This window comes from Orbicella faveolata, unplaced genomic scaffold (genome assembly GCF_042242905.1).
Source record: "Orbicella faveolata isolate gen_17 unplaced genomic scaffold, um_ofav_v1 contig_4, whole genome shotgun sequence".
NCBI lineage: Eukaryota > Metazoa > Cnidaria > Anthozoa > Scleractinia > Merulinidae > Orbicella > Orbicella faveolata.
In genome coordinates this window covers 671,056-692,672 of record NW_028301569.1, presented here as the reverse complement: position 1 = coordinate 692,672, position 21,617 = coordinate 671,056, and the positions used below count along the sequence as shown (strand labels likewise).

Sequence of the window (21,617 nt, the reverse complement as noted above, 5' to 3'; positions counted from 1 at the left end):
TCGCAGCGACGGAGCCCAATACGATAATATGTTTTCTCCCAACAATTTATTATTTTCAAATTATATGTTACAAAAAAAAGAGCATGCCCGCGAAGGCTAATCTAGGCGGGCCATGCCCTAATAGCCGAATTACAAAAACATACGAAATCAGAATTTAACTAATAAAATAGAAGGGAAAACTACAGTATTAAACACCAACAAGAAAAACCGTTTCGTTGGCTTTTCTTAAAGACTTAACATTGTCTCCCATGTTGAATAACAGATAAATAAGGACTCACACTTCAGAAACTAGTAATAAATTTTGTGAAAGTTGCGGAGCACTTCACAAGCGTCCGCACTGCACGCTCGCTCTCTCTTACAGATATCAAATTGTACTCTTGCAGAGTACAATTTTATATCTATACAAAGCACGAGAAAACGCTCTTAGAACGTCTAGTATATTATGTCTAGTCAGTGACAGCAGAAAGTCGAAGCCTAGTGGTACTTGGCACTGCTAAACTGGTTAACTACAAACACAACTGGTTAACTAAAAACTGAATATCAAACAAGAAAAGTAGAAACACTAGTTTGTTGAGCGTACCAAAAACCTTCCCGAGACAGAGAGAGATAAGAGTACATGTGGGAAATAATAGTAGACCAACATCATTCATCGAAATGATGAAGATGGAGAATACCGCGGAAATAGAGCAGTGTTAGTGAAATCTCCAGAAAGCGTCCCATCAGCAACAGACTCTTACCTCATCGCGAGTGACCATCGGTGAAAGCAATGAAGATTCACCTTTTGGAGAAACAGCCAATCAGACCATTCCATTTCTTGAAGAGCCCACCGCAAAATCTCAAGAGCAAGTATAATTTATTCATCTGATGAGGAAATTTCGAAGTCACAAAGCAGCAGATGGACGAATTGTGAGAAAGCCTCTACGTTTAAAAGATTTTGTTATGTGACAATGAACACATTTCTTGCATGTTGAAAATGTATGAAATATTATAGACATTTACATGAAACTTTGAAGGGGCCACGATGTCAGGATTACGTTCTGTGACTGTGAGAACTTTGATTCCCCCACATGTTAAAATTTGAGGAAACATTGTTGACTTCTACAGGAAGTTTTAACTCATGTAACTAATATTTGTATTATTTTACACTCTTCTGTTTTTGTTTTTGTTTTCCTTTTTCGTTCCTCAGAGGAAAGTTGTAATGACCAGCGGTAGTTTTTTAAATACAGACATACGCATTTGTAGAGGGAAACTTGGTAGCTATGTTGTAAAAAAGACCTGGATCTTGTTTGTTAAAGCTGTGTTTATCCGTTTCCATCGGGCTTTTTAAACGAGAATATTCAAACAGCACTGTGTTAGAAGGGTTCGATTACTTGAAGCCCTGGGGTAGGCCTGACCCGATTGTGCTCGGAATTTTTTGCGCAGCTTTTGGCTTTTTGAGCAACTTTTCGTTGTTCAGCAACCTCGAGCAAGATTTGCCTTTCTGAGCAACCTTTTGAGCAAAATATGGGTTTAGAGCACGAAATAGTCAACTATTTCATAGAAAACTTCAATTTACTCGAATTTCTTGAATGTTTATCAACCTTTCGAAGTTGGAATACATAACCTGTCACTTGACAACGTTTCGCAGGCCTATTGTTTTGTTTTGAATCCCATGTACAGATTCTGTCAAACTTTGACAAAAATTGCATCTTATCCTGCTGATCAAAATTTGATAATATAAAAGAAATTCACCGTGATGTTTTTGAATTATAAGCCCTTAAAGCTGAACATAACGGTTTTTTAGCAGGTTATGCTGTTGCTATGGTAACCTATTGTGTCACGGAAATGATAACAACCGTTAACCAATGATTGGACAGGTTTTTACACCATGATTGTAGCATGAATTGATGAAGAATGGTTATAACGACCTATCAAAATCGAAGTCAGTCTAAGTCAATCTATTTTTTATCATATTTTACAAGATTTTCGAGCATTCATAACTATTCTACAAGCCGAGAAGTAGGTTATCCTTACCAAAGGTTAGTCTGAATTATGAGAGACGGTCCTTTCTTTCCAGCGGTACCGGTGCAAGGATTTTTAACGAACTTCCGTTAAACATTACCAAGAGTGAAAACTTACACATGTTCTGTCGCGGAGCAAGAAATTCTTTTTTATAACACTGATACACTGCGGGGTGGAACACCGGTATTCAACATACAGTAAACAAGGGAATGATCACTCATTTATAAGGGAACAACCCCACTGTCGACGATTCGATGCTAGTTGTTGACTAGAATCACATCAATCAATGATTTAGACTTTTCCGTGATGCGGGTGGGCTCAGATATTATTTCTGAGAGGTTCATGGAACGCATAAAATTATGCAGAATTTGTACATTTTGCTCGCATCCAATTCAAAAGACGACTTCGGTAGAAGCCGAGGTCAATGTTTAAATCCCCTAAAATAACAAGGTCACATCTATCAAAGTCCAGGGAAGACATACACCTCTCAAGATTGGAAATAAACTTGGTAAAGTCAATGTCGGGTGCTCGGTAAAAGCAACAGATCAAAGTCGGCTTACATTTAGCACGAAAGAGCTCGACCCAGAAACATTCGTTCTTACCGCCGTTTATGTCATTCGGAACACGGAAAGGTAAAATAGCAACTCCACCGCCTGATTTTATCCCTTTTCTATCGCGCCGAACACTGCTAAATCCAAGAAGCGAGATCTCTGAATCCTGAATGCCCGAGTCTCCGATAATGTTAGCACGTCAACCGGCTATTGTTATTGATCTGTTCGAGGCGTAACAAGTCAACCTTATTCCGCAGACTTCCAACATTCAGGTGAGCAACCTTTAAACCACGGGTTTCCTTAATCTCAGTCAAACGGCGAAAACCAGGATTCAGTTCCACGTCACCAGCGCGAGTAATTAAAGCGAGAGCCACGAACGAAAGCTGAAGTAGTTTACCAACCATGTACATTTTCATGCGCCAGTTCACTTGCGAACCGCCTCGTGAGACTGCCGAAATCAGTAGAACGCCGGATAGCAACTCCGGGGGTAGGTTTGCGACTAATGATATATTTAGAACAGGACCTCTCAGTATCACCCGTCGGTGAGAGAGCTTCCTGTAATAAATATTTTTATTATTATTAAGTCTTGGAAAATGCTGGAAACTGTTTTGAACCGACCTTAAAAGTATCCCTAAATTTCGCCCATATTTGCAAGGAACTCTTTAAAACTACATGTAGGTTTCAAGCTATTTTTCTTGGCCGATATTAGTAATTATTTTGAAGAACTAAAAATAAAAATTACAATTAACGTTTACATAAAAAATATCAATAAATTTAGGTAGCAACTTTTTGGATTTTTGGCAAATTTTTAGCAACTTTTTGGCAAACCAGGGGCAACTTTCCAGCATTTTACGACGACAATCCAAAACTACCCGGGAGGAGTACTCCACAAAGTTTTCGATGGGGAGGCTCTGCCCTTACCCTTTAGTACACTATTTCGACTGAAAAGGAACTTGTACCCCTTTCGTGTACCCTTTATTGAAAAAGATACCCTTTTCACATACCTACTAAAGAACACTGCACCCTTTTCTGAACCCTTAGAACAAACTTAATGAACAATACTACGCGAGAATATCAAGCTTCAGAAGAGAAGTTCAAAAAAAGTAAAAACAAAAGTTAAAAAAACAAAAAAACAAAAAAGGTATTATTCATTCAGTTCAGATCAGGTTGTGGCAGGAGTCAAGATGACAGATTTCCGTATCCCTTTCATATAGCTCGACTTGTGAAATCCCTACCCTGTTACATGCCTGAAGCCTGGGAAAGGTACGGTCATCGGTCATCGGTTATCAGAATATGAACTTGGGAAACCTTTGCAGAAACCCGGTCTCAAAATTGATCAAAATGACCGAGAATTATACTGCCCAGGCGTGTCAATGCGGAAGAGGACTGAGAACTAATTTTATGTAGACTGCTGTTGAAGATGAATGCGGGCTATTTTTATGGCCAAATAAGTGCCATTGAGCTCTGATAGGATATGCACAGATCTGACAATCACAAGGTGGCAGGATTCGATGCTGCTTGGGTAGAACAAAATATTTATTTAATTGTAAGCTCTTTAGTTAGTGATATATGTAATTTCGATTTCTTTGTGATGCGATGGAAGTCGGAGAAAAGATTAGATGTTATATATAGTCTGTGTGGTTATTGTTAAAACTCGTTGAGCAAAGTCTGAGGTTCTGAAAGAATTTTGCTGACTGTACAGCGGACATCTTACAACGAACATCACTAGTCACATCCGTTCATATCGAGGTACTTTCATTTGCCCAATTCGTCGTAGATTTCGTCCTGGCTTTTAGGTGACTGAGGTACTTAAAGAAGTTTTTGCCAAGAAAGTTCATTATCTGCTTGTTGTCGCTTCCCCTTCGAAAACCGACAAAAACAACTGATAACAACCCGAAGTGGATAACAAGTTGACAGCTACCTCGCTAGACACTTCGCTATTTCCACAGTGCTGGTCAAACGATTTGAATTTTAACCAGCACCTTTACTCATAGAAACAAACTACAAACTGCATCAGACCTGGTATTTGATTTTTACTGAGACAAAAATTATGATTAAGAGTCAAAAATCTGAGAGGAGTAAATTATGCGAAATGTTCCAGGTTGGCAAACTTGTACGGTTTGTAGTTTACAAAAATCAAGTTGAACTGCTTGGCCGTTACATTAAATTTGTTTCATTCAATTCTGGAGCTGGCAAATGACGAACGGCGAGTGAACCGGACGCGCACATGTAGTACCCCATGTACCCCAAACGCTCACATGTATTAAGTACCTTTGTATTGCCAACTATATGAGTGGGAAGAGTTTAAGGCTGTGTTCAAGTGCTTTCCTTTTTCAGCATGATTGATAAATTTGTACCTGACAGCCGAAGTCATCATAAACTAAGGCTTTCCTACTACAGGGCTATGAGAAACCGTTTAATTTTTTTTTGTTATTAATTATACATCTTCCGCCCAACATCGATGGTTTGTCCTTGTGAAAGCAGCAATCAAATTGTCTTCGGAAATTAATTTACTTTTAATCTTATCGCCGGTGTCTTTCATGAATTTGCAAAGGCTTTAGCTTCCTGTGTTTCGTGATGTGTATATTTAAATGTCAACTGGAGGAATAGCGGAACAACTAAGCAAAGTATTTTCGTCCTTAGTTTCGATTATGGCCTTTTAAGGCAAATCAAGTTAAATTGATTTCAAATGGAAACCGCTTTATAAACCTGTCAAAATTATTCACACCCATGTAAAACTTGGGGAGACAAACCTTATTTTTAAATCTAACCACAAAAAAAGTTGATCGGTTGTTAAAATTGTTTTTGGAGAAGCGAGCGGGGAAAACCTCTACATCAAGGCGGTAAGAATAGGTAAATTTCACCGTCATATCCTACATTGCTGAAAGAAAAAAAAAAAAAAATATATATATATATATTGTTATATGATCTAACCTACCTCAAAAGTAAACATTTAAGGTGTTTAATGTGTTATATTGATTAAAACCAGAACCGTTAACAATAGAGCAATCTATGGATAAAGCAGAAACTCAATTTTAAATACCGCAGACTGTTCCAATCAAACGCCTGTTAATGTTTTGTTGAGCAGATTCTCATCGAGAGTGTGCTTAATTGATATTTCACTTAACGACGACGTTATTGGTTAAAAACACCTGTTATAACAGACCTATGTGTTTAGTCGGATCTAAAATTCAGAGACGTTATTACATATTTGTCAGTTTCCTCCTAAATGTTATAGTAATTAAAAATTTACCGCCCACAATGTCATTCGAACATGTCACTCGACCTACCATTAAAACAACCCCTGGCACTTAGAAAGACATCTCAACATTAATAACCTCTTATAAAAGAACACAGTGTCAAACCGATCGACACCATACCATTCTCCCTTATCTAGCGAAGTCCAAATCAAATAGTCTTTCCAAAATAGGAAGAAAATGATAGCCAGGGTCTGTATATGTTTGGTTTTAGTATTGACTTACCTAACTGTCTTTCCAATCGAGTCTATGGAATCCAAACCTAGCCCAGGTCTGTATAAATGCCGACCAGGTGCCATGTACTGCGATCGTAAAAATGGAAAGCGCTCTTACGTAAGGAAGCAGGTTGGTGTTCAAATATATTTAGAACGTTAGCTATACTGGGAATCAATAAGGACACCTATCTAACGATGACGAGGGCCCGAAGATCATATCCAACAAAGAAAGCATTTTAGTATTTGGAAAGTTATTCTGTTATCTCACCGGAATTTACACCTGAATCATACTGTCCCTTAGCGACAAGTCTTTCTAATATGCCATTTTCAACTGAAATTGACAAAATCATGAAAATGATCAAGTTTTTTTGTTTTCAAATGCCAATATCAGATCTAGAATATCTCTCTTTTAGACGAAAGTGTGCAAACTTCTTAGATCAAACATCACTTTAACATTATGTAATTCCACTCTAGAACCTTGATTCGATCCACAGTCGAGTAAACCCGATGAGACAGTAATTGTTACCTTGGACGCGATACTCGTTGGAATGAATAAGGTTGTCCACGAACGAAATCTTTTGTGCTATGCTCGAAGTTACATTCTCTATAGTAATAACCTATCAAGACACGCTAAAGAAATAAAATGGAATAGAAAATTAAAGATCAGCCTCGAAACAAGTTTTCAATGTTTGTCTCTGTTATGTAAAATCAATACCCAGTAATTCTCTCAATTAAAATCTAATGAAATTTATCAGCTGAGAAGGAAGTGGCCATGATGCAATCGAAGACGATAGCAATATTTAACGGTACCACTTCACCATTGTCTTTTTTAATTCCTTTTCCGTTTTATAGTAATAAAACAACCTGAATAAATCAGCCATCAATTGGGCATCTTTTGTTATCGTCTATTTTCGTTTTATACTCGTTTCTCAAATAAGCGAGGAACGCAAGATAGTGCCGAGCGAGTACATTTCTTAGTACACGTTTTTTAAGAGCAAAGAGCAAACAGTTAAGAATGAAAATCAGCGATAATGATTTCGAATGACGTTTTGATGGCTAGTTCATCATTTTCAAAATCAAAATGAAATTTATCTGCTGAGAAGGAAGTGGCCATGATCCAATCGAAGACGATAACAATATTTAACGATACCACTTCACACTTCAACCATTGTTCTTATCTAATTTCTTTTGAATTTGAAAATGACGAACGAGTCATCGAGACTTCATTCGAAGTTATTATCAATGATTTTTATTCTTAATTGTTTGTCCAATTCTCCGTTATTAAAAGAGCTAACAATTAGAACTCTTGTGACATTTTCAGGTAAGCAGATGTTAGCTCGCGCCATTACGGAAATTTCCTTCCCACAGTTGCAAGCTTCACTTTCAGTCTTTTCGGTTCTCATTATTTTAATGAGTTCGGGAAAACAAAATAAATAAATAAATAAATAAATAAACAACAACAACAACTCTTTCACCCCCGCTTAAAGTCTCAATAAGCACATTATTCTATGTTTATGTGTCAATTTTTTGTTCTTTTTCTCTACAGTTGAAAACGTTAGGCCATGTATATGAACGAATGGTGAAACGAGGGCAAACCTATTGGGTAAGTTCTTGTCGCTTCTTATCAGTTGCTAGCAGACCCTTTGCATTTTTTAATTCTTTTTTTGTTTCTGTTCTATTTTGAGTGTCAATCTCGTGTATAATTGTACGTCCTTTTTGTTTGCTTGCATTTAAGGATCTCTATCCCTTGGAATTTTGAGGCAGAGATAACAAACAGAGGGAAAAGAAAGCAACCGGATTCAAGAATAGATAAATCTTTAACACTATTCCACGTGATAAGTTCTCTTCGTATAAAATGACCACCTCAAATTGTAATGTAAAATTGCTTTCATGCATGATATTTTCCTCAAATAAACAACCAATAATTTTAAAATATGTCAGTGTTTATTGTTATCACCATTTTAAATGCTTGAATAAGATAAGTCAGTATTTATCTACCTTGACTACGGCTAACAATGGACCTTACGCTTATTTCTTTAAACAACTGCATGGGCAAAATTACCTCCTAAAAATAATGTCATCGTTAGATTTCCGTTCTGTTATAGAAATAAGATTTTTTGCCCTTCGTTTACTGAAAGCAATATACAGCTATAAGATGAAGTAGCCGAGTCTACTTCAGTTAAAATGTCATGTTGAACTCAATGCATTCTCAAATGCCAACTAACCCTTAATCAACTAACCCTAAACCCTAACATAACTTGTCAAACCACTTTACTATTAATGCATCAGTCAATTCCAGCAGCGCCCATCCCCCTCCCCCGGGCTAACCCCCGGGCATTAGCATTTTTTTTTAAAAAATGGGCAAATTCCCGGGGTGGGCACACATAAGCTGTCTAAATGCCCCGGGGTGGGGACGAAGAATGAGGGCAAATGCCCCGCCCCCGGGATCGTCGCCTTCCAACACCTCTGCATTTTTTTCATTAATTAGTGAATAAAATGGTCAACTGTTCAGTATTTTAATGCAACGGTAAGACTTCAAGGACAACAGTACGTGTTAGGTGATTCTGATTATATTTATTTCTTTATATTTGTTTTTAACAGTTTGCTAGGGGATAGCTGGGATTGCGGCGGACGTGCCCCCAGCCGCGAGCGATGATAGGCGCCTGTATTCGCAGGCTACTTTTTCTGTGAAGAATCAAGACATTTTAAATGATGATGCATTGTATTTTAAGCTCGCGAGATCTGTCTTGAAGATCGCATCATTTGAATTCGCAAACCTTAAGTATTTTAACTCCACTTTCATGAATTTAAAAAATGCTAGGCTAGTTTTGAATGCGAAATGCGAAATAGTCGTGTTCACGTTAGTGATTGTTTTGTGATAAACAAAATATAGTTCCCCTTGTCGCTTATATTTATATGCTTACAAGTAATGAAGAAATATCTAGCATTGAGAAAACATACCTTTAAAAACATCTGCAAGTTTCTCTAGTCCCTGACGGACAAGCCATTGTTCGACAAATGCCTCGCCTTTCCCGATGAACTTATCCATGGCACTTTCCAAAACACGTGTTTCGAATGCCCGGGGATCGCCCCGGGGTAAGCAAATGCCCAGCCCCCGGGCCGCGATAAAATTGCGGATGCCCCACCCCCGGGACTGACAACGTGAGCAAATGCCCCGCGGTTGCCCGGGGGGGGGGGGGATGGGCACTGCTGGAATTGACTGATGCATAATCTTAAGATCGTAGACCGTCCTTATAAGTCACGAATGAGGTTGTATCATTCATAATACACTATAAGTCAGTTAAAATGTTCCTGCAATTAGAATTCGTCGCGATATCGTTTTATTGGACTAATTGCCGGACAAACCTAATTTGCATACGTACATGTCAAATGGGGAACAGTTGAGCTGACTTGTCCTTGCAAGGAGGAACAACCATTGATTAAACATTGAAATCTCTTGAATCAGTTGATTTGTTGAGAACAATCTTTTTATCTGTTCCGGTCAGAGCAAACTAAGCAGCGTAATAGGTTGCTCGGTATTTTACTAAGCAAAACGAAAAATGAAATGATACAAGACAAAATAAGGATATAATATGGATATATATCCATATAAGAATCCCTTCAAACGTTCGCTTTCGTGCAACAATGAAACTGTAGTGATTCACGACACCAAATTTTCTAGAACTTTTGTATGTTCTTTATAGCAGTATATGTCGCTAAAAAATATAATAATACTGAAAAATAATGACTTTGACAGACTTATATCAAGGGAGCTATCTCACAGGATGCGGCTAACAAACAAAACTTCACATCGTGTGTGACGTCACACCAAGACAGATGGCGTTCAAAACAATTCTCAGTCGCCATTATCGATGCGTGGTCTAAGAATAAGGCAAAACAACAAAAATTCAAGCTTCTGCGGGGAAATTAAATCTACATCGACTTCGCTTGATTCTTGCGTCGAATTTGCCCTACAAGGAAGCGAATTCTAAGCCGAGAATATGTCAAACGTATGTGTGGCTTGTAATTCAAAGGTAAGAATTCTGTTTTGCTTTGTCAAGCAATATATTTAATTATTCACCATTGGAAAGAACTCCGTGAGCCATAACTCGAGAATTAAAATCGAAAGAAAAGCTTTAACATAGTGAATTCAGACAGTGGACAAAGAAGCAACGTGTCTGGTGTTCTCCGTTATTGTGAAATATAGACCCAGTAAAAAAAAATGCATGCTTTGCTGCAGGAATAATCCGGCGACCCTAAATAGATGGTAAAACTTTACCTACCGCAGCAACCGGATTCGCCCCAAAAACATCATCCTACGAGGTGTTCCGCATTACAAGTGATACAAGTTTATATTTTGGGGCTACAGCAGCTTAACAGCTTCAAGCGTTACAAAGCATGGATTTTATTTCTTACGATACTGAACATAATGCATACACAAGGGGTTAGGATTCTACACTATAGGTACAGGGTATACGATCAGTATACGAAGCGTTCCATAACGAATATTCATTACTGATACATAAAATAATTACAATGTATATTCAAAACTTGTTTCGCTAGACATTTCCATACAAAATACATATATGTGTGTAATGGGAAACACTTCACAAAGTTTAAAGTAGATATGATAGGCCGCACAGAAAAACAGATTCTGTTTAAAATTATTAGTGTACGGGTGGCAAATGACCAGAAACCGTGCCTTGTTTGTACCAGCACACAATTATTCACTCGTCACAATTAAAAGCCTATAAAATTAGAACTGATGGAGAAAGATCTGTGTTACAATCTGAAGGAACAAGCATCGAAAAATAATTGAAATACAATTATATAGCTTTCTGGAATGAGAAACAAAAAAAGCAGATCGAGGGCAAAGGTGTTGATGTAACGAACAGTCCTGGGCGAACTAGCAGCAACAGGTTTGGGGTTGAGCTCACAAGCGTTATGACAAGGATGCACTGGAAATAACATTAGCAGGCATATTGCTAGAAATAACCAAAGGTTTAGGCTGTGCGGGCAAGATCGATGTAGAAGAAGGAAAAGAAAAGAAAAGAAGAGCTTTAACATAGTGAATTCAGACAGTGGACAAAGAAGCAACGTGTCTGGTGTTCTCCGTTATTGTGAAATATAAACCCAGTAAAAAAAATGCATGCTTTGCTGCAGGAATAATCATATTGCTAGAAATAACCAAAGGTTTAGGCAGTGCGAGCAAGATCGATGTAAGGAAATGAAGGATTAATAAAAGTCTTTCGTTTTTTTAATTTTCCATGCATTTGTTTGCAATTTTTTTCCCCGACCCGCGTCTAGACGTCCGTCTACCCAGCCAAATTTTACAGACCGTGCAAATGCGTGGAAAATTAGAAAAATTCACTGAGCGTCCTCTGGCCAAGCTACATCCTCCAAACTTGGTGAATACATTCTTCTACGTAGTATTTTAACGTTGCGATTCACAAATTGTGTAAAATTCAATTTTGGAAAAAAGTTATTTGTCCTCGGATTCCCATACAATTACTGTAATTTCTGACCGCTTTGCCAACCCGTCAATATGGCGTCGAAAACCGTGATAAAGTTTATTCCAGTTTGCAGGCCCCATATTAGCACAGATACCCACCTCATTCTATGAACTACCCTCTCCAGCCAAAACCAACAGACCCAGCATGAAGAGCGAGGGCTCTGCGACGTCACTGTTTGAAATTCGAAAATAGTGCTCTTAACTTATCTCGTACTTGTAGTCCAATCTGAAGTTCCCTAATATTACTGTTATCAATGATCATTAGAAATACGACTTATCTTCAACGTTTATCAGTCACTAGATAGTGATTTACCAGGTTAACCATGATAGCATTATCCACCTTTCAACAACTGGGCCAGATTTATTAGACTGACCAGGTTTCCTTTTTGCGAGTGTAATTTTCTGAAGGCTATATATTTTTTATTCCTTTTTCTTTTTTTTAATCATGGTGGTTTATCAGCACGTTTTGGGGTAGATACTTATATAAGATATGGCGCTTTGTCGTTGTTACCGCGGTCACATTAACCCCATCCAAAAGTTCTCCTAAGCTCGTCAAACTTTTCTCTATTTAGATCGGGAAACTAAAAAAGTCCAAGAAAGCAAGCGTGACCGTAGTTATTCTTTTTTCTATTTGTACTTCATTTTTTTCTTTTACAAGTATAGTACAAGAACATACAGATCGATACGTACAAATTAAAATTACAAAATTTACAACAATTACCTTACCTTACCTATACTGCACTACACTACAAGGATTACATAACTTATTCAACTCAATTAAAATAAAGAGAATTTAAGGGAATCTTAGAAAAACGAGGTTCGAATAACAGCTACTGTTGTATTAATGGGAGTAAAGGTTTCCATTTTTAACGTGGAAATGGTTTTGTTATTTTTTTTTTCGGGATAAAACGTTCGGTTTGAAACGATTTTTAAATTTATTGACTAACAGTCTTAAACATAAAGAGCCCTTATTTAACTTACAACGGTAAATAAAATATTTACTTTCAAGGATGTAGTTGACTAGAATGCTTATATAATCTTATCTAAAATCCCAACAGTTATATTAAGTACAACCTTTAAATCGTCCTAAAACATACACAATTTTGTACGTTAGAAAGAGAGATGTTCTGTGCTCTCCAACTCTTTTTCACAAAAATCGGATAAGGGATAATCTACTTTTCCAAACAGCATCTTGTTTGCGTATAAGATTCTGTTTAATATTTTGTGTTGGAATTATCTTAATTTAGTATCCAATGTCGAGGAAAAGGTTGTTGTGGTGGATGCAATAATAAAGTGTATTAGTGTTTGTCTCACGATGTAGTCACTTGAGATGTAGATCGCGACGTTTCGACTGCTTACTGCTAGTCTTCTTCAGGCGATAAGGTCGACTGATTGCACGGTATCATTTATATCACAAAGGTCGGCTGTGATTGGTGCATTTCGATCCTCCTATTGTTCCATTGCTCCGGCGAGTAGCTGTTCCCTCAGTGGTCCGCTGTTGTACCGTTCTCCTGTTGTTGTGTTTTTTGATCGTGGGCATCCATGTTTCAGGAATTTCAATTCCACTATCCCTGTTGATGTTATTAGGGTGAAGTCTTATGTGAATAGCTTCCTTGATCCTACGTGTGTACCAGTGAGGATCTCGATCAATAAACTTGACCTCATTCCAGATAGGATAGTGGCCGGTCTCGTGGGTGTCAACCATCAATCCGTTTCACCATGGAGATCGAGACTACCAGCAAGATCGCCTACAATACAATACCATACTTTATTTAACCACGCCACACCTAGGAGCGCAAGCGCTCGTTAAAACGTGTGCGTAGACTCAAAATTGTATAAAAGAAGAAAAAGAAGAAATAGGATTATATAATCTATGTAAATATGTAATATACAATAGATGCCTAAAAATAGGTATGTACAAATATAATAAGAAATGAGTTACTTAAACCTAAAATAATTACCTAGTAATCGTTTAAAAGTTAAAAGATCGTTAGCGTCCCTTACAGTTGGAGGAATTGAATTCCAAATCCTGGCGACTATAAAGGAAAAGGACTTATGCCGCCATTCCAAATTGCATCTAGGCAACTCCAAAATTGTACCGGACCCCCTTAGGTTATATGAACTTACTTTAAAATTAAAGAGATCTTGAATATAGCTTGGAGCTTGATTATGTAAGCATTTATACACAAGGACTAAGGCCTGAAATTTCCTGCGCTGTTCTAAAGAGCTAATGCCTACAGTCTTCAAAAGGAACTCATAAGGGGTTTGCCTACCAAAGCCTAAAATCGATCTAAGAATATAATAGTTCGTGTCCTCTAGTTTATTAGCCTGAGTGTTACCCACACCAAGCAATAAGGGCCCACAATACTCTAGATGTGGTAAAATAAACGCTTTATATAGACGGCCCATAACATCAATCGGTATGAATTTGGGTATTCCTCGCAAAGCAGTTGCTTTAGCCCCTGCTTTTTTCACTTGTCCCTCAACATGATGCATAAAATTAAGCTTACGATCTAATGTAACACCGAGAATCTTTAGTGTCTCTGTAGTGTCCACAGACTTATTATCTACAAGAAAATCATAATGATATAGCTTTGGACCGATGGCCATTGCCTGAGTTTTGGCACTGTTTATCTCCAAGTAATTCTGTCTGAACCAGGATGATAATATACTGAGATCACTGTTAATAACATATTCCAGGACTGAAGGAGAAGCATCAGATGCATACTCTGTGGTGTCGTCCGCATAGAGCCGCAAGGACGTGTTGGTGATTTCATAATTCAAATCATTAATGTAGATGTTGAACAGAAGAGGGCCTAGGAGTGACCCCTGCGGGACTCCGGTTCTCACAATTCTCCAGTCAGAATAGGCATGCCCATCAAGTTTGACTCTTTGCCACCGTCCTGTTAAATAACATGACATTAGGTCCACGGCTTGTTCAGTAAAACCGTACGCCTTCAGCTTAAACTTCGCGAGCAAAAGGGTATGGCACACAGAGTCAAAAGCCTTACTCAGATCTACTGCAACAGTAGCAACCGCCATCCTCTCGTCAAGACTCAATCGCCAATCTTCCACCATCTTCAGCAAAGCAGTACAACAGGAGTGTCCACTAAGATATCCAGAGAGGTTGGGTGAGAGCCTTGGTACAAATGCGGTATAAACTTGGTCCGCTACAACACGCTCATATATCTTCGACAGAGCCGTCAAAATAGACACAGGGCGATAGCAAGACTTCTTTGTCTCATCATCCTTCTTAAAAACTGGAGAGATATTGCTGCTCTTCCAGACTGTTGGCCACGATCTGTTAGTAATGAAGTAATTGATTAGTCTGGTAAGCGGTTGCGCTATGGCTGGAGCAGATATGCGCAAAAGTCTCTGATAGATAGAATCACAGCCGACAGCCTTCCTTGGGTTGAGTCTGTCCAAGATGTTTTTCAGATAATTGTCGTTCACAGTCGAGAAGCTAAATGATTGTGTATCGCCCTTCTCAGTAATAAGCTTAACACTCGGGTGGTCAGCAAAGTCTTCAATAGTTCTGTCAGTCCCTTCATTCACCGCCACATCACAAAAATATTCGTTAAAGATTTCAGCCACAGCCGAAGAATCGGTGACTACACGATCGACTTCCATCAAGATGATTTTTGACTGCTTCTTTCCTTTGTTGGGTAAGAGGGGTTCCATTTTACTCCAAAATTCACCGTAGTGTTTACAATTATTCGAAGTGTCCGTACAAAAAGCTTTCATGCCATTTCTTTTTAACAAAGTGACCCTGTTTCTTTGTTTTCTGTAGGCTTCCCAAGAGGCTTCTGTAGGATTCCTGGCGTGAAGCCTGAATAGACGATTCCGGCGAGAGATTTCGTGTTGAAGCTCTGGGGTGATCCATGGTAATAATAATAATAATAATAATCGAATATTTCCTTAGGATAACCTTTCAGTACAAAGTACTGTTATCAACGGGGTCCTGCTAAGAATTAAAAACTAATAAACAAGAATTATTAAGATATATAAAATAAGATACATATTAAAAACCGTTAAAAATACAATAGAAATTACAAATAATAATCGTCTAAGGCTTTCCTAAATAAAACTCTAGAATTAATGTTTCTTAAACTTAAAGGCAATAAATTAAAAATCGAGGCACCTAAAAAATAAAAGCTACGGCGTGCAAAATCCAGTCTGACTTTTGGTGGTTTTGCAGTTTTCCCATTTTTGCGAGTGTTTAAAGCGTTATGATGTAATCGGTGAAAATAGTCTTTAAATGGAAAGCATGCAGTTCCATTAAGGCAGTCAAATACAAAGCAGCACGCTCTTTTTTGTTAAAAGTTATCAACAGTTAAAAATCGAAGATCACAGTTCTGCGAACTGCATTTTGGAGAAATGATTTCGAGGCTTCGGGTCTCAATGGAGCGGATCATGCGTTTGCGGGACTCTGACCATCCAAGACTAGTGTAGCCGCATTACGTAAATATTGGCATACTCATCGATTGGTAAATTCGTTGGGCAGTAAAAGTATCAATACGGGAACGGATGCGCCGTAAGAGGTTCACTCTTCCTGCTGCCTTCTTGTAAATTTTTTGAAAATGAGTTTCAAAATTAAGTGTCGGGTCCAGATGCACGCCGAGGTACTTATAACATGTAGTGGTGTTGATGGGAAAACCGTTGACTAAGAGCTTGCCTTGACAGCCTTGAAACAGATTCAACCGCTTACCGGTACCAAACAGCATCACCTCAGATTTTCCTTTCTTCAGATTAAAAATAAGTTCATTATCACGAAACCAGTTAGAGAGATTATCTAAGTCCTGAGAAAGGCTGCTTTGTATCGCATCGATATCACTTGAGGATGTAAAAATCACCGTATCGTCAGCGTAAGTGATAATCTTACAATGACGAAGCGGACTATGCACATCATTAAAGAAGATGAGAAAAAGGAGGGGCCCAAGAATACTTCCTTGAGGAACTCCAGTGTTAATTGGATTTGGTTCAGAAAGCACACCGTGAAATTGAACGATCTGCTTGCGATGGAATAAATAATCAGTAAACCATTGAAGTTCCATATTATATACGCCATAACGGGACAGTTTACTCAATAAAACGGAATGACTGATGGTATCGAATGCCTTTGATAAGTCAATAAAAACTGCTCCTGTCGCCTTTCCACTGTCGGCCTCCTTTAATTGATCTTCTCTCAAACGCTTTTTCTTCAGTGGCGCGTGCTTATCAAGCACCTCGTTATAGAGTTTCGCCCAGTGGCGCGACCTTCTTGAGTCCATCACATCGAGGCAAATCGATTCCACTTGCTCTGGCTCCAATCTACGCCGTCGAATCACCGCCATATCCTCGCGCACGAAAGCCATTAAACCGCCTCCTCCCTTTTTCCGATCTTGACGAATAATGCGATAACCAGGGTGACTGAATAAATCGTCGCTATACATAGCATCAACTTTTGTTTCAGCGATAAACAAGATATCAAACATATTTCGATTAAGCATTTCCTTGACTTCGTCCATCTTGTTTTGAATCGAGTTGATATTCAAGTGAGCAATTTTCACGTTTGACTTGTAGTAGCTGCTCACATTCTCCGAGGACCACTCGACGGCCTTTCTCGACACGTCAGTTTATAGAGAACCTGATGGCCGCCTTACCACCAGTGTCTACAGGAAACCAACACATACTGATCAGTAATTAGCGTACGATTCACACCACCCTCAGTAAGCAAAGCGCAGTATTGTGAAATGTCTGTACGACCGGGCTAAACGTCTCGTGGCCAAACCATCAGTAATCGCTGGAGAGAAGAAACATCTGTCATCTGTACTTGTTTCTAACGGATATCCCTCCTCTTTTGTACAGATTGTACAGAAGATCACAAAGGCACGAACAACCCCAAGAAGACAGCCCGTCGCGGAATTTAAATCGACTGCCGTTTTGCCTTATATAATTATGTCCAAAGAGTTTCGGAGTCTCTCCGCCGCTGCCTAGAACAACAAGGCATTCGGACCGTCTTCAAGTCCGACACGACACTTCGGTCACACTTAGTGCGCGCAAAGGACACCGTCAACCTGGCTAAACAAGTTGGTGTTATCTACAGGATTCCCTGTGAGTGCGGCAAAGTCTACATCGGGGAAACAGGAAGATCTATGCAGGAGAGGATCAACGAACACGACAGGGATATACGACTCGCCCGTACCCAGACCTCCGCCGTTTCTGAACAAACCCACGAGACCGGCCACTATCCTATCTGGAATGAGGTCAAGTTTATTGATCGAGATCCTCACTGGTACACACGTAGGGTCAAGGAAGCTATTCACATAAAACTTCAGCCTAATAACATCAACAGGGATAGTGGAATTGAAATTCCTGAAGCATGGATGCCCACGATCAAGATAAACAACAACAGCAGAACGGTACAACAGCGAATCACTGAGGGAACAGCTACTCGTCGGAACAATGGAGCAATAGGAGGATCGAAATGCACCAATTACAGCCGACCTTTGTGATATAAATGATACCGTGCAATCAGTCGACCTTATCGGCTGAAGAAGACTAGCAGTAAGCAGTCGAAACGTCGCGGTCTACATCTCAAGTGACTACATCGTGAGACAAACGATAATACACTTTATTATCCAATGTTGTTTTGAAGATATATGCTTTCCTTGTGGGATAGAACGCGTGCTGAAAGCTTCATTATATTTCTTTTGCGTTGTTCGTATACTACTGGATATCTTAGAAACAAAACTGTCATATAATCACTTAAATTGAAGATTTTGGATGTGGACCTTTTTTTACCTTCAATACGTAAATTGAAATTAGTTTGGATTATTATAGTTGTTTTTTAACTTATATCTACATGTACCATATTACAGATTTTAGACTCAAGTAGCTCTTGTGTTTGCGGCCACGTCTTTATTGAGAAACGAAGCATTGGCGGAAGGCGTTTCTCGGGTATGAAACCTTGGATGTGTTGTTGTTGTTGTTGTTGTTGTGGTCGATGCGCTTAGCTTCACCTTAGTTCTCAGACATGCCAGTTAAACTGAAAGAAAGAAATATTTCAAACAAACATAATAGGCTTAAAAATCGCAACTGGTGGGAGGCAGACCAGCTGGCTATTTACAAGCATTACCGAAAAGTTGAACCAGGGTTTTCCGAGAAACAACTTCACTTTTAGTAGTCTGCGACCTCCGGATTTCTAATCACTTGGCCACGCTGCCTCCCTGCTTTATGATTGCATTTTAACAGTTTCACCGCCGCGTTATTGTTATGATTTTTATGTTAGCTAGATTATTTTTCATCAGAGAATTTCTTCAACGCAAGTACTGCATGCCCTGTGTAAAGACTTTGCAGAGAATGTCGTTATTAACCCCACCCCCCCCCCCATGCTTTTCTTTATAATATTTCGTGTTGCAGAATATCGAGCAAATTTGTACACACGCCTAACCATGGCAAAGAGAAAGAAGGAGCGGAAGTCAAGATGCACCATCAAGAAAGCACCGCCAGCAATCATCGGTAAACGCATGGATCAAAGAAAGGTACGTTCCTGAAATGTCGCATTTAAAAGGTTATAAAAGAATAGGATCCCGCATCCGTTTTCAATCGCTTCCGTTTTAATAACCCGTTCCAAACGCGAGCGGCGTTTGAATAAGTTTGGTTCGGCAGGTCGAATTTGTCGGGGAAAAACCTTTCTAAATACAAGCAACGTTGCGACTGAATTTACTGTCCCTAAACATTGCTATTACAGCGAAAAATTAGCCACAGCGTTTCGATTTGGACAGAATTATTGAATTCAGAAAGCAGATTTTCTCATCGAAAATTGTTTACCACGGGCTTCCTGAATTAAGTTCGACGCAAGTACGCCGTCTGAATCAGCCGTCGCTCCAAAGTCGAACTTAATCGAGTTAATTTCGGCACATGAGTGGAGCGGCATTTGGACCGGGCCTTATAAGCCAGTTTCCTTCTAAGCTCAGGGTGCATGATTAGATAAGAAGCGCACTACTTCTCTCCATGGGTGGAAATGACTGAATTAATATAATATCATTTCTATTGTTGTAGTAACGTTTGGGGAAGCTTCTCAAAGAGTTCCGTTTCACAAAGTGCTATATGCCTGGTGTATATACAAGAAATAGAACCACTCTCTGATTGGTTATTTTTAATGCGGGATTCTCACGTAATGCCAAAAGAAAGCAAGAGATAGTTCAAAACCATTGCGCTTTTTATTAAAACTGAGTTAGCTGCAAAAAATTGGTTTAAATGAACACTCTGAGGGAGAATCTGAAATTAAAGAAAAACGAAGTTTTTAGCAAGCACAACTGTGAGGGACTTTTTGCCGTTAGTTTTCTTACAAACTTTGATGAGACTCCACATTCGCTCAAGTTGAAACCATAGCCCCAATTTTGATACCTTGGCTTTTTTGGGCCGGAGTACCCAAAGTGGAGGGTTTGTAGACGAGTCTGGAAAGCATAGTTGCTTTGTTCTTTAAGTCATATAATTGCAGACAAAATAACACGTGAGATACAATATGACCTTTATTTCATCTCAAGCTTAAGGTAGCAAGATTGCTTATATCTTATATGTTACTTTTAAAATATCTTCAAATTTCTTATGTCGAGAAGTGAAATAAATAATGAATGAAAAAAGGGAGTTACGCAAAAATAAAGAAGAAAGAAGAAAAAAGAGAAAAAAGAGAAAAAATAGAATTATTAGAAACTGGGTTTATACAAAAAAAAGGGACATACAAAAACGTGGAATAACAACAAATACTGGTATTACAGACAAAAACCGTACAGTCTGTTAATACTGTAGATGCAGTCTGCACCAGCCAGGAAACCATCTAATGCATAATTATTAGCCATGCTGTTTTACAAATCCTAAAAAGTAAGTTAGTGTCACGGAAAATAAGTAAACCTCATTATTAAGTAAATCCCAATTGAACTAGCATTTTTCCGAAAAATAAAAGTTTGGGGAGCAGTGGAGCCCTAACACTTAATGACACGATCTTAATACACAACAAAGTAAAAAAAAAAAAAAAAAAAAATACGCAACAAAGTGCACAGTTTTGCTCAACTGTTTCAATTTACTCGACAGGTGATGAATATTATGCCCTTAAAGAGGAAAACGAACGTCTCGTTGCAACATAAATCACAAGTAAAGAAACCTGAAAAGGAACCAACAACTCAGCAAGACAGTGAGACAAGATCGCATCGTTTCTTTGCAACTGATGAAGTAATGAAAACAAAGATAACCCCACCAAAAAATGCCAGCCGCCTTACGCATGCACTGGAGGAGATTAACCGCCGGCTACTTTCACAGCAGTTAGTTTGGTTCAGTTTATGATTACCTCCGAAGCCGTCGGACGATTTTTTTTAATGACACGGCATAAAAACGTGTCTATTAAGTTAGGGTCAAATTATATGCCTTGGCTACTCGGCCGAAGTTCCGAACATGAGTCAAAATAAGATATAGTTTTGTCCTGGCTGAATTTGTTCAATATCTTAAGTAGCGAAATACATTTTGTTCTTTTTTTTTTTTGTATAGATAAATTCTCTTCGTAGAGAATTCGAAGCCAGTTAATATTTGGTCTTTCAAATACATGTATATAACTAGTTATTCAGAAAAAGTAACGTAGCACAAATTAAAAGATAATTGCGAGCTTCGGAAATGGGACAATCCGTTTGAAAATAGTATTGATCATGTGTAAAGAAAATAAGAGGATTACGTCAAGAGGATCCCAGCTAAAAAACATGTTCGGCTGGCTTTGTGTAAAGAGGGGCCTAAGGCCCTCTTTACACGACCGCGGGTTGCTTTTTACCCCGGGTTGAATCACCGCGGCGGGTAACCCTTTAGCAGTCAAATGTTTATAAGCAGTTACATGAAAACATTGGTCAAGCCGGGTCAGCCCTTCTTGCCGGGTAACCCTTGTCGAGACTTGGGTTGACCCTGCGAGACGGGTTGCAATTTCTTAAGTTCTTATTACACGTAAACAGTGGGCCAAAAGCTAACCTGGGTTGGTACTTTCAGTCAAATAACCATGTTGTTTCTTTTTTTTCTTTTTTTTTGGTTTGTACATCAGGACCTCTCACCATTCCGTTGT

At 38.7% G+C, this 21,617-nt stretch overlaps 1 protein-coding gene and 1 long non-coding RNA gene across 3 annotated transcripts; both read left to right on the top strand.

The window, feature by feature from the left end:
* The first annotated feature begins 5,863 nt into the window (after nt 1-5,863).
* On the top strand, nt 5,864-7,957 carry LOC149100851 (uncharacterized). Its single transcript, XR_016202987.1, has 3 exons — nt 5,864-6,154; nt 7,571-7,627; nt 7,760-7,957. It is a non-coding gene; the product is annotated as an uncharacterized LOC149100851 (long non-coding RNA).
* Nucleotides 7,958-9,847: 1,890 nt separating this feature from the next.
* On the top strand, nt 9,848-21,185 carry LOC110053670 (uncharacterized). Of its 2 annotated transcripts, XM_089275997.1 has the most exons (5): nt 9,848-10,058; nt 15,327-15,420; nt 18,397-18,475; nt 18,938-19,059; nt 20,612-21,185. In XM_089275997.1, the coding sequence occupies exons 2-5, from the start codon at nt 15,418-15,420 to the stop codon at nt 20,858-20,860; spliced, it is 453 nt and encodes a 150-aa protein (XP_089132123.1). In that variant the 5' UTR covers nt 9,848-10,058; nt 15,327-15,417; the 3' UTR covers nt 20,861-21,185. The 2 variants fall into 2 exon arrangements, with proteins under 2 accessions (XP_089132123.1, XP_089132122.1); XM_089275996.1 differs by lacking the exon at nt 15,327-15,420.
* The last annotated feature ends 432 nt before the right edge of the window (nt 21,186-21,617 follow it).

Bases quoted from the DNA above. Each gene is read 5' to 3' on its own strand.
- LOC110053670 (XM_089275996.1), top strand. From the start codon at position 10,026: ATGTCAAACGTATGTGTGGCTTGTAATTCAAAG. The intron at 10,059-18,396 runs GTAAGAATTCTG...ACCATATTACAG, and splicing joins GTGTGGCTTGTAATTCAAAG to ATTTTAGACTCAAGTAGCTC. The intron at 19,060-20,611 runs GTACGTTCCTGA...TTTACTCGACAG, and splicing joins AACGCATGGATCAAAGAAAG to GTGATGAATATTATGCCCTT.